Source organism: Petaurus breviceps, unplaced genomic scaffold (genome assembly GCF_028583685.1).
Source record: "Petaurus breviceps papuanus isolate PSGF00001 unplaced genomic scaffold, PetGlider_PUasm1.0 98, whole genome shotgun sequence".
NCBI classification, from domain to species: Eukaryota; Metazoa; Chordata; class Mammalia; order Diprotodontia; family Petauridae; genus Petaurus; species Petaurus breviceps.
The window spans coordinates 53,261,718-53,275,137 of NW_027187460.1; the positions used below are offsets into that span (position 1 = coordinate 53,261,718).

Here is a 13,420-nt window from a genome sequence, read left to right on the forward strand (position 1 = left end):
TCTTTCTTCCTTCCTTCCTTTCTCTCTTTCTTTCTCTCTTTCTTTCTGTCTGTATTTCTTTTTCTTTCTTTCTTCCTCCCTTCCTCTCTTCCTCCCTTCCTCTCTTCCTTCCTTCCTCCCTTCCTTCCTTCCTCCCTCCCTCTCTCTCTTTCTTTCCTTCCTTCCTTCCTTCCTTCCTTCCTTCCTTCCTTCCTTCCTTCCTTCCTTCCTTTCTTTCTTTCTTTCTTTCTTTCTTTCTTTCTTTCTTTCTTTCTTTCTTTCTTTCTTTCTTTCTTTCTTTCTTTCTTTCTTTCTTTCTTTCTTTCTTTCTTTCTTTCTTTCTTTCTTTCCTGCTGGTATACCACAAGCCTTATTAAAATCTGATCCTGTCTCCTTTCCTTCAGAATCAGAAATCCCTGGGACTGTACTTAATGCAAAATTGCTCTGGGTTTCAAGTAGCTAGTAAAGCAGCTTTGCCAGTGGATGGCCTCAAGCTATTTTGACTCTTGGAAAGGTCTGTACTTCTGACCTCATTGCAAATCTGCTTAAAAGTGGTAATTTTGCCTATCCCCTCTAGATATTAAATTTGTGAGTAGGTGATTACTCTAACTAGGATCTTAACTAATGCCTTTGTCTGGAAAGGTCTTTGGTGAATCCCAGTAAGGTCCAGAGGAAATTTCTCATTTGCTAGTTCTTGCTGTGTCTCATGTCTTGAGACTTCTTTCTTCTTCCTAGTCTTAACAGAAAAGATGGAGGAAAGAAAACATGATATCTTTGTTCTAAACTCTAAAACCATGATTATTTTAGAAACGAAATATCTTAGCCCATCGCCATTGCCTGGACTTTTTTCTAGAGAGATGTTATTAGAATCACAGAGATGCTAGAGATATGTGGGATCATCGAAGCCATCTGATCTTAGATTCTTCATTTTTCAGTGACAGAGAAAAACAGAGACATACAGAAAGAGAGACACACAGAAAGAGACACAGATATAAAGATCAACAGAGAGACAGACAGAATCTACTCAAAATCAAACAGCTAAATAACAGCTAGGAATAGAATTGATCTTTCAAAATAATCTGGAGATGAGCTGAGAACTCCACAGACTGGATATTCAAACTAATTTCTAGAACTTTCTAAAGCATTGATACGAATGAGTAATATATTGTATAGACTTAAAATTTACCATTAGTAGTTTGTGGTGATAAACCTGAAACTGGAATGCAGCATATCTTAAATTAAACTATATATAGGGTATCATATCACTTAAATTAACTTAAAAATCTAACAACAATAAAAACAAATTTTTGTGTATCCCAGGTAATACTTGCTAATGTCCTCAACTGTGTTCATTTAAGGTGGGAAGAGTTCTGAAGACTAGCTGTGGTTCAAACTTCAGCAACATTAATACTTCTCTTGACTTTTTTCCCTGAGTTATTCCATGATCCATTAGAATGTGAGCTCCTTGAGGGCAAGGATTGTGTTTCTGTCTTTCTTTATATCTCCAGCACTTAACATAGTGTCTGGCACATAGTGTGTAATAAATGCTTATTGACTGAACCCATCCCTTTTAGTGACACACAGGAACTCTTGGCTAGAGGGAGAAGAAACCATAAAAGACTGGAAATGGTAAATTTTAAGTCTATACAACATATTATACTGAGTGGGGAGAAATGGGTTCACTCCCTCAGGATCATCTAATACCTAAAAAGAAGGGGTAGAATAAATTGCATTTGGCAGAAGTGTATCAACAAAATGTGTTAATTGTGATGCAGTTAAAAGAAGAATAGTTTGGGAATTGGGAAAAGGTTTCTGCTGTTGTCTATTTACTAATTGTGATGCCTTAGACAAGTGATTAACCTCTCTGAAGCTCAGTGGCCTTATCCTAGCTCTGCAATTTATTAGCTCTCTGACCTTGGACAACTGAAGTCTCTGGGCCTCAGTTTCCTCATCTGTAAAGTAAATTTGATAGCATCTATTATCCAGAGCTAAAATTGGAATTGACCATAAAATCTGTAAAATGGAGTTGGACTAAATTTTCTTCCAGGTCTATAATCCTATAATCCTGTAGATCCTTTTACCTAAACTGAAACTCCTAAGGGTTTTTTGATTTTTTACATTTTACAAGCTACTACAAATGCTGCCAAAAGGTTTGCTCTTCTATTTCTGAATGACAAAAAAATGAACATTTAGTAAAATGCAGAGTTTGTGATAAATGATCTTTCACGTCCCTTCCAGCTTTTAAATTCCATGATTCTCTGATGCTTCAAACCCAAGAAAACATGGCCACCAGATATTAAACAATAACATCACAATTCAATTTACTCTGCCAGTCTAGGCAAAAAAAAATTAACTTATAGATAGTTAACTCTTTCCATTAGGAAATAAGTAACTACCTTGCCTCTCTACTTATAAATAAAGTTTGGCAAAGTGTGTCAAAAGCCAAGATAGGGGATTGGAAAAGCATCAAAATCCTAACTTCACGCTGGAAGAAAGTCAACCCACAATAAAATGTGGGAGGGAAAGAAGTATCAGCTACATTACAAGAGTATAGCCAGGTTTCCTCTGCCTAGAAAGATCTAGCTGCCCCCTTTTCCCCAATACTACTTTAGTTTCTTTTCTCCCTTTTACAAACTTCTCAAATAAATGATCTGTTTATTCTCTTCATTTTCCTTACATTTTTCAAGACACTTTTCCCCATCTTCCCCAATCCTGGTGTCTTGACTCTGAGAATCCTCTCAATATATCAATATATTGTATGTAGTCATTTGCATATTGTATCCCCCATTAGACTGAGCTTCTTCCGAGCAAAGACTAAGTGGAAGTGGGGTGGTTGGTTTTCTTTCATTTTTACCTTTCTTTTTATTCCTACCTATATACCTATATATGTCTTTCTATACCTAACAACACAGTTTCTGGTGCATAGTAGGCACTTAATAAATGTTAGTTGGTTGACAATTAAACCTTCCCTCTGACTTTCTTCCTGACTAAACTTCTGAAACAGTTCTCTCCAAAATTGACAATCCCACCATTTTTGCCAGAATCAATTAAAAGACAGTTGCCTAAAATATGACAGTTGGGCTTCCTTCTTGACCAATGTAGGGCATTTGCTACCATCAACCTTTCTCTCTTTTGACTTCCCTGATTCTGCACTATCTTGGTTTTCCTCCTACATATTTCTTTTGTTTTCATTAAGAGCTTGTCTTCCTCCCATTGGAGGTTTATAGGCAAAACTAGCTCATCATCTCAAAAGTATGTTCTAAATGAGATTCTGTGTGTCTCTCTTTCTGTGTGAGTGTGTATATTATAGGTCAGATTCTGGGGCCTCTTTGATATGACCTTCCAACTCTGAAATTCAACTCTCTACCTATAAATCTCTAGCCTAGTGGCATATCCTTAAATCTCTACTGGACATTTCCATTTGAAAATCCTGCATTCAAGTCAACAAGTCCAAATGAAACTTGATCATCTCTTTCATCATGACTATTTTCTTATTTTTATCAATTCAATTCTCCTAGTTACTTAGACTCAACACCATGAATCCATATCCTTATCTTTACCATCTCTATCAAATCCTATTGATTTCGGCCTTTTAAATCTCAGATTAGTCCCTTTCTTCCATTTCTGCTACTACTGCCCATGTCTATGTTCCCATGACTTCTTGCTTGGATTATTATAACTTTCTCATCAGCTTCCTTGACCTAAGTCTCTCCTATTTCTCTTCTGTCTTATATCCTGCCACCAGATTAATCTTCCTAAAATGCTATTTTAATTATGTGATTATCTGTCTGATAACATGATGTGACCCCTAATTGCCTACAGGATAAAGTCCAAACTCCTTGTCCTGAGATTCAAAGGCCCACTATGTAATTTGATGTCTCCTTAGTGTTTTTCTCACATTATCCCAAACTATTCCCCCCACCATCAACCCTTTTTTAAACAGACTAATTTCACTGCCCTCCCCAAGAAAATATTGTTCATTCTTTCTTATACACAATTTGCTCTTAGTGTGTCACCTTCATTTCCACCAACTAAATCCTATTCGTTCACTCTAAAATCTGGGGGCTTTGATGAATTGCAAGTTCACTATGAGTTAATACAGTACTATGGCAACCAAAAAGCTATAGAGGTCTCATATTGAAAAAAAGGCATAGTGACCAGGATAAGTCAGTTTATAGTCCCAATATACTTTGCTCTTTTCAGGCCACATATGAAATATAATGCTCAATTCTGGTTGCAACATTTCAAGAAGGGCATTGATGAGCTTGATGAAAAGTGAGTTAGGGTGATTTAGGACCTCAGGCTTATGCTAGGAAGAGGGGTTGAAATAACTAGAACTGTGTAGCCTGGGGAAGAGGGGTACACTCCAGGATATACCTGTTATAGAGTTTAAAAAAGAAGTTATCAGAGGTTTGAAGAGCTGATGTAGATTAGATTTATTCTGCTTCACTTCCAGAGGAAGAACTAGGACCAATAAGGAGATGCTACAAAGGCTCAACCTTTAGCTGAGTGTATGGAAGAACTTCCTAAATGATTAGAATTGCCCCCAAGTGTAATGTCCTCTCTTAGGTGGGTTGGATTCATACTGAGTGGAAGTCTTCAAATGAAGGTTAGATAACTACTTGTAAGAGTTATGGTAGGAGAGATTCTTGATAAGGTATGGTTTGGATTAGATAGTCTGCTAACATTCCTTCAAACTCTGTGATTCCACTGATTAACTGTTCAGCACAAATTATACTGTTCCCATAAATTTTTAACAGCCTTGCCAACCTATATTGATGTTCTTTTCTTCTAAAATCCTTTGAATTATTTTCTGTACCACTTAATTGTGGTATGCACATAACTACTGCTCAATAAATAACATAACTGCATAATATAAAATAGACATATATCAATCACATTGCAAATTTTAAGAGTACATAAGTTAAACACATCACAAGGCTAACCTCAGAAAGTTAAGTCTCATTCCAGATTCATATAAGTATATTTTTCATGAACTAAGCCATATTATTCATCGTAGCAGCCTCTTTGGGTTCTGCCTCCCAATCTGTAGTCATATTTGTACTTGAACACTGTGGTTGGTTCTCCAAAAGGGCTATTACTATCTATCAGGGTTCAAAGTATTCCCTGTGGTACTTCTTCCTAAAACTAAAGGTGATAGGGGCGGCCAGGTGGCTCAGTGAGTAAGAGCACCGGCCCCAGAGTTGGGATGACCTGGGATCGAATCCAGGCTCTGATATTTAGCACCACACCCAGAAATAACTGGCCATGTAACCTTGAGCAAGTTACTTAACCCCAATTGCTTAAAAAAAAACCAAAGGTCATGATTCATCTACAAATGCACTTATCTTCAATATCTGTCTAGGAGACAATTATCTCAAAGCAAAAGCAATTCATGAGATGGCACAGAATGTGTGGGACCAGTGGGTACAATCTGAGTACATTGATAGTGAGAAACATAATAGGGAAAACACATGGCCAAAACCACTTATGTCTCTAGTACTGTACTGGTACTGTAGGGTTCTAGTGTCCTCTCCTTTTTTGTGATAACTACAAATTGCTCTTCTTGGGAAGCATCTTTTCTGCACGAATGGCTCAGTTTTGTTCCCTCGGCCTATTTTTATTGACTGTTCTACTCTAGACTGCCAGGGCTACTTCTCTCTTAAATCTTCAGCTTTCTTTTCTGCTGTCAGAGGTTATACTCTTTGAAGCTGCTTCAGGCCAGACTGCCCTCAGCGGTGGCAATATTAGATTCTAAAAGACCATTTGGAGACAATCTTCATCATCCTTTACACTTCACAAAGAGGCGACAGGGCTTAGACACACATTAGCTTTTCATTTAACACATTAACTTCTTTAATATCTTGTAGATTCTGTTGCATATTTGCTTCTTGGTTTCTGTGATTAAATCAACTAGACCGGTATTAGAAGACATTTCCCTTTAGGACATAATATTTTTATATTTAAAGTTTATAAAAAGACATTTATTATAATAGGTTAAGTGACTTAAAATTCTTAAGCAAAAAAGAATGTTAAGAAAATATGATATACATATATATAAGTAAACTATAAATATAAGCTGATCAGTAATGCCATCCTAATGGAGCAAAAAAATGTGGTCACTAAAATTGCATGTGTGCAATTATTGATTCCTTTTTTATTTATTAAAAAACATTTATTAAGTATCTTCTATGTGCAAAGCACTCTATGGAATACAAAAATAAGTAAGAGATGGTCACTGCCCCCAAGGAATTTATAATCAAATGAGAATAACTAAGGCATGAATGATATATAATAATAATAGAATAAATGAATGAATGAAAATCTTTTTTGGGTGTTTACTATGTACTAAGAACTAGAAGCAAATATGGAATAAGAGGAATATAAATCATGTAAACAAGTGGTTATAATAGTTCAGAGAAGGAATAGAATTCCCAGTAACAGTGATCAATGAAAACTTCATTGTAGAAGCAGCAAGCCAGAAGGTCTGTGAGGGATGAGAATAATTTAGATAGGCAGCATCTATTCAAAAAGAGAACATTCAAAGCTGCAGCAATGGTGTGAACAAAGATGCTAAAGTAGGAAACTTCAATGCTTGATAGAGGTAAACTTATTTGCTTATGACATAAAGTTATTGGGAAGGAGTGCTAGCTTTTGCTCTTGCGTAAATAAAGTGCATCTGTTGAGCAATAGTGTTCCTTATTCCAACTGGAAAGTGAACAATAATGTACATTAATCCAACAAGGAACTGAATTTGAAAGACAGATGCATTGGAAGCTTCCAATTCTGCCCCTGCCTCCATATTTATTTTTAGGAAAATTACATCTTTTTGAAATAGGAAGTTATCCTTGAGTTTTCAGTTATTTAAAACATTAAGCACAAAACTAGAGAATCCCATTTGTTCCTCTGTATTTTTGAAGAAGTTCTTGATATGAAACTTGAAATACACAGTGAAACTAAAATATTTGTCATCAATCCAGGTCTGTAATATTTCACAAAAATAATTGGGGCATGGGACAGACAGTGTAGGTTATGATCAGCAAAATATTCCAGTTTTCCTAAAACATAGATTACATCAAGTAGAGTGGACCTAGGAAAGGGTGGAGGGAGGGAAGGTTCTGCCCCCAATTTGCTACTACTTTGCCCTGTGATGCTGGGCACCTCTTTGACCCTTCTGAGATCACAGATTTAGAGCTAAAAGGGACCTCAGAAGCCACCTAGTCCCATTTCCTCATTTTACCAATGAAGAACCTGTACTTTGTACAGAATATGAAGGGGCTGCTCTGGGCTCATACAGTCAGTCAATAAATAGCAGAGATGAGATTTGAACCCAGCTCTTCCTGACTTTCTTTGCTGTCGTTTTTTGTTTGTTCAGTTGTTTTGTTGTTCAGTTGTTTCGATCATAAAAGACTCCTTATGACCCCATTTGGGGTTTTCTTGACTAAGATACCAGAGTGGTTTGCCATTTCCTTTTCTAACTCATCTTACAGATGAGGAAACTGAGGCAAAAAGGGTTTAGTGACTTGCCCAGGGTAACACAGCTAGTTAGTGTCCAATGCCAGATTTGAACTCATAGAGATGAGTCTTCTTGATTCCAAATGCAGTGCTCCATTCAATGTGCCACCTAGCTGCTCTTGCTGTACTTAAAAAAAAAAAATTCCTTTACTTATGGAATAAAAGGGTTAGACTAGATGATATCTGAAGTCCTTTCCTGCTCTAATATTCTATGTATCTATAAATCAACAGTCCCTTTCACAGTAAGTACATTGGCAATCCTGTGTTTTGGACAAGGATTGTGACTACTGCATGAAGGCCCTGCCTCTCTTTTGGTCCCCACTCATTGCCTTAGGGGACAGTTTGAGGTTTTTCCCTGAATTGAAACTTTGTGTGCTGTGTGTCCACACAAACTGCTGCCATTGCTTCACACCCACACCTTTAGCCAGCCACAGAAATGTTCCAGTAATTTGCTGATTCAGCAACACAAGGGAATGATCATCCCCATAGATGGTCTTGAATTATCAAGCGGCTACTACTCTGCACACTACTCTGAAAACAGAGATTGCTCTCCAAAGACCATTATGTGCTACATATGTTTTCCTTCTCTCTAGGACTCTGGGGGGAAATACATCAACTTATGAATAAATACTGTGGCCTTTAGAACAATTGAAGCACTCACAAGTGTGTGGAAGGTTAGAATAGCTTTTATACATAGAAAAGAAAGTGTGACCCTGTCAACAGGACCGTAACAGGTCATATTCCTCCCTCCTCAGTTTGGGAATAAAAGTCACCCAATGTGCCAAATTTGGTTTCTAAGGGTGTTTAATGGACTAGAACAACTATTATATTTGACATATGCTAGTATATGACTTCAAAACTTTAATAAAGGAAAAGCTTTATGGGCTTAAATGGAATTTTAAGTATAGATTAAGTATTTTTGTATTTGTGTGTATATATATACACATTTTATATATATGCACATATATATGTATATTTATATACATGAAAACATGCACATAATAGATTAAGATAAGTAGAATGGTATACTACAAAGAATAATGAATTTACAATCAGAAGACCTAAGTTTTAGTCCTCCTCTGATACTTACTGTGTGACGTTGGGCAAGTTGCTTAATCTCTCTAGGCCTCAGTTCCTCTCTCTGTAAAATGGAGGAGTTGAATTAAGTAATGTCTAAGATACTGTCCATCTCTAAAATCTTATGTTCATTTTTTCTTATGTCTAATACTCTCAAGGTTATTTAAAACTGTCAAGCCTACTACTTTTCATTTAGCTAATTTAGTTTTATTTATTTAGATCAGTCTTGATGTTAAATGTTCTGTGAAGCTGATCAGATCTAGTTTGGTCAATAAGAAAACCAAATCAATCATTTGTCATAGAATTCAATTACTTAGAGCTAAAAAAAAAAAAGAAAAACTCTGAGATTATCTCATCCAACACATTCATTTTATAAATGAGAATACTAAAACCCAAAGAAATCTGATGACTTGTCAAATGCAACATAGAAAGTAAGTAGCAAATATGGTATTCAACCATGTGACCTTTTATACTTGAGGCCAAACCTAACTGACTTTTACGTCTAAAAAATTTCTATTTGGGGGTGGCTAGGTGGCACAGTGGATAGAGCACTGGCCCTGGGGTCAGGAGTAACTGAGTTCAAATCCAGCCTCAGACACTTAACACTTACTAGCTGTGTGACGTTGGGCAAGTCACTTAAATCCAATTGCCCTACCTTCTCCCCCTCCAAAAAACAAAAGAAAAATCAAGCAAAAAATTTATATTTCATGTTTCTTTCATCTTCTGTGGAAACCAATACAATGTTAGTTTGCCATCATTCCTCCATTGTTTTTTTGTAGGTATTTTGCAATATGGAGCTTGCAGGAGGAGGTTGGACAGTAATACAACATCGTGAAGATGGGAGTCTGGATTTTCAAAGAGGATGGAAAGAATATAAAATGGTAAGAGAAATACATTCCTCATAATTTGGGATGTTTTATTGTCAAGTTATTTCCATCACACTATCCCAACCTCAGACAAAAAAAAATCAATAACATAATCCCTGTTATTTTAAGCCATCATTGGAGTAACTTTCTAGTAGAAAGAGCATTATGTCTATGACAGTGGTGTTTCCCTCACACACAATACACAAGCTAATTTTAGGCAGTGAGTCTCATATGTGCATATTATGAAAGAATCTTTGTGTAAGATGATACATTGAGTAGAATGTTGTTTGCATTTAGGCTTCCAGTCATCATAGAGTGAGCATCTTTTAATTATCAAAAACATTGGGGTCAATTCCCGTCTTCACTCCTAGCAGTGAATACATAATTTCTGAGAATTACTTCCTTTGTTTTTTTCTATTCACTTCCCTCTCCCAAAAGGAAAATATGACTTACAAAATGCATTATCTTATGTATACTTTTAGATTTATTTCATGTACAAAATATATCTCCCTTGAAAGATGTAAGCCTCTTGAAAGCAGGGACTATTTTATTTATCTCTCAATGTCTGGGTTCAGGGGTGGGGAGCCTGTGACCTCCAGGCCTTCTAGGTTCTTGGGTGCAATTTTTTGACTGAATCCAAGTTTTACGAATCAAATCCTTTTATTAAGGGGATCTGTGAAGTTTGGATTCAGTCAAAGGGCCATAGCCTCAAGGCTGCAGGTTCCCCACCCCTGGTAGGGCCTTGCATAGTGCTTTAATTACAGAAAGTGCTTAATAAATGCATGTTGAATTGTCTGATAAAATTTCACCCCTTCTTGCACAGGGGGTGCTTTTGGCAGTGGATCACGCATGAGTGTGGAATTTTAACCCCATTTTCATCCATGGCAGCTTACATCCATATTAGTTTCTTCCAACTATATTTATAGATGATGATGGTAATGACTTGCTAATGGCAATAGAAATGTTTTGAGTTGTTTTTCTAGCAACTTTAATGAATTTAAACTAAATCTCTGTCTCTGTCTCTCTGTCTGTCTCTCTTTCTAAGTAACCAATGATGCAATTGGTATAATTTGTGGAACTGGAAGTGTTGTTTTTCAAAATTTAATTGGTCTTTGGTACAGCTATGTGGTACAGCAGATCGACTGTCAGGCCTGAAATCAGAAAGACTCATCTGCCTGAGTTCAAGTCTAGCCTCAGACACTTAATATCTGAGCAAGTCATTTAACCCTATTTACTTTAGTTTCCTCATCTATAAAATGAGCTGGAGAAGAAATGGCACCCCATTTTAGCATCTCCGCCAAGAAAACCCCAAATGGGATCTGGAATATTCAAACACAACTGAAACACTTAAAAACAACCATGAAGAAATACTGCAATGACAAAGCTTTTGTAGTAATACTTGGCTCTTTGGGAGAAAAAGAAACTGAATTGCTCATATTGGTTACAACCGAACTCAAATGCAACTGAAACATAACATAATTGGTCTGACCTTCCCCCATTCCCAGAATGCAACTGCTTCTTGAAAGTGTCACCCTATGAAAGCCCTCTCATCCTTTAAGATGAAACTCAAGCACCATCTTCTGCATGAAGTCTTTCCTGATCCCCTCAAACTTCTCGGTCTTTTCCTCCCAGAAAAGCTCATATTTAATTGCTTTGTATGTTTGTGTATTTAACTTTGCACACACACACACACACACACACATATATATGTGTGTGTGTGTGTATATGCTGCATATGTAATTTATATACACTTATTGTCTTCACACACACCCCCATTACACCTTGCAAGTAGGGATTATTTAATTCTATCTCTGTGTGTCCCCAATATTTAGCACAGTGCCTGGCATATATTGGGATCTTAGTAAATAATTATCACTGGTTGACTTTGCATTGCATTGCTCATGCATTGAATGTGAGCAAAATGGCTGCTATGAAGGTAATTGTAGTTTTTGGACCTACATCTATTTCATAAGATAGTGAAGTAGAGAAATTTCATGAAGAACTTGATAATTCTCCAAAACAAGTCAGCTACTCTTTTATGTATTTATTGAGATAAATGTTAAATTGGGCTCAGGAAGGATGACTAAGCTACATGACTACCACAGTCCCTTTTAACTTTAAGAGTCTGTCATTCTGTGATGGCAAAAGATAGATGTGAATTGGAGAATATGGTTCATGTTTAAATAAGTCAAAGACTTATTTGTAGACTGTTCATATAATTTATTGGCAGAACAAACTGCCTGAGAACAGGGGATATTTCAAACACAGACTAGATGACTATTTTCTGTGTGATGTAGAAGGGATGTATTTTGAGGTATATATTGGACTATATGACCTCTAGACCTTCTAGATTTTAACTTTTGTGATTTTGTGATTTTAAGTGGGAAAGAAGACTGTGGAGATATGTTGCCTGAAGTTTTTCAAAACTTGAATATCAATGGGTCTTGAATATCAATGCCAAGATAAGACTTTGCACTTTATTTGGGAAGGGCAATGGGGACTGATGCTATCAGTTATATGTTAGGAAGATTACTCTTACTTTGCCTCTATTAAGGAAAATGAGTTTTGAATCAGTAACAATAGAACAAACATGGCTAAGTCATAATGGACACTAGATTTATCTGAGGCAATAATAAAGAAATGACTAATTGTAAATAACTTGAAATTGTTTCAAGTCTCATTTTTGGGAAAAATACATCCTAGAGTAATCAAAGAGTTAGAAATGATCACAACACCACTATCTGTTATTTTTTGAGAAATCATAACAAATGAGAGATAGCATAGTACTGGAAATGGACAGGAGTTCTGACTTAGAAGGAAGCAAGATTTTTTTTAAAGATGAATGTCACATAAAAGCCCAGAAAAGTTCTAGAAAGAAATATTAAATATATTGTTATTGTTTCAGAAAGATAGTGGTGGTCCCTAAGAGTGAATTAGAGCTGGCTTAATTTCATTTTCTGATATAATAACTGATAGATCAGCAAAAGGTTATAAGCATGATTTAGAAAGACCTTTGACAGCATATTTGTAAATGTTTTGTGGTATGCCAGTACATATGTATGTATACATATGTCTGTATGTATACACACCAACACAAACATTAAAATACAGACACTATGGACATAATCTCCTTTATCTGATCAAATCGTTCTTTCATTCTTTCTTCTTATACCATGTCTCTCCTAAAATTATTCTTTATTCTCATGGTGACTCTCAGTTCCTCCACCATTTAGAATTCATTTATGAACTATGTGAGGGTTACATACATTCATCATTACCATAAATTCTAATTTTCTGTTGAAATAGAAATTGAAAGATATGGAATGAGATGTGAACAGATATTGAATATAGATGTAGGGATATAGATGTGGGCAGATATATTTGTGAATCTGATTAGAATCACATTAGGGTGATAACATTCAACAAATGGGTAGTGGGAAAATGATCACGTCCCTGAAAGTATTTTTCTCATTACTAAGACAAATGCTTTTTAATATTGGTGATATCTCAAAGCAGGGAATTACACACAATATCATGTCATTTGCCTTGGCAAACTAGACATAGAAAAGAAGAGTGACATGTAAAGCATGGAATTGATTCATGTCTTTTAAGTATTTGCCAAATATCTTCATTTTGAGGAAATGATTTTTCATTATTGGAATGTTGTTTAAGTTATACTGGACTCTTACTTAGCCCTTTAAGGAAATCACCTTCTGTTTGATGAGCATTTTAATACTGTTATTTTCTTCTAATATACTCAAACTTGTAAAGTATTTCAGATACATCTTATTTCCACAATGTTCAGGAAGTGTGGCATTTCTGATAGCTGAGGCCATTAGGACAGAAGTGAGGGAAGAAATATTATTACTATTATAAGAAATTATTGCCTTGTTTTAACTTTAATTGCTTACACTAAATGTGTGGTCCATCAATGACTTCCTTCAGAACTGATGTTTTGCCTGAAAGAAATATAGTAATTTTCA

General features: G+C 35.9%; 1 protein-coding gene across 3 annotated transcripts in view; it reads left to right on the top strand.

Moving 5' to 3' along the window:
- ANGPT1 (angiopoietin 1) overlaps positions 1 to 13,420 on the top strand; it is a 345,693-nt gene that overhangs the window by 261,995 nt on the left and 70,278 nt on the right. For all 3 annotated transcript variants that reach the window (XM_069080907.1, XM_069080906.1, XM_069080908.1), the window contains one exon: positions 9,351 to 9,452. In XM_069080907.1, the coding sequence (XP_068937008.1) occupies positions 9,351 to 9,452 (102 nt within the window). The remainder of the gene's footprint in view (positions 1 to 9,350; positions 9,453 to 13,420) is intronic.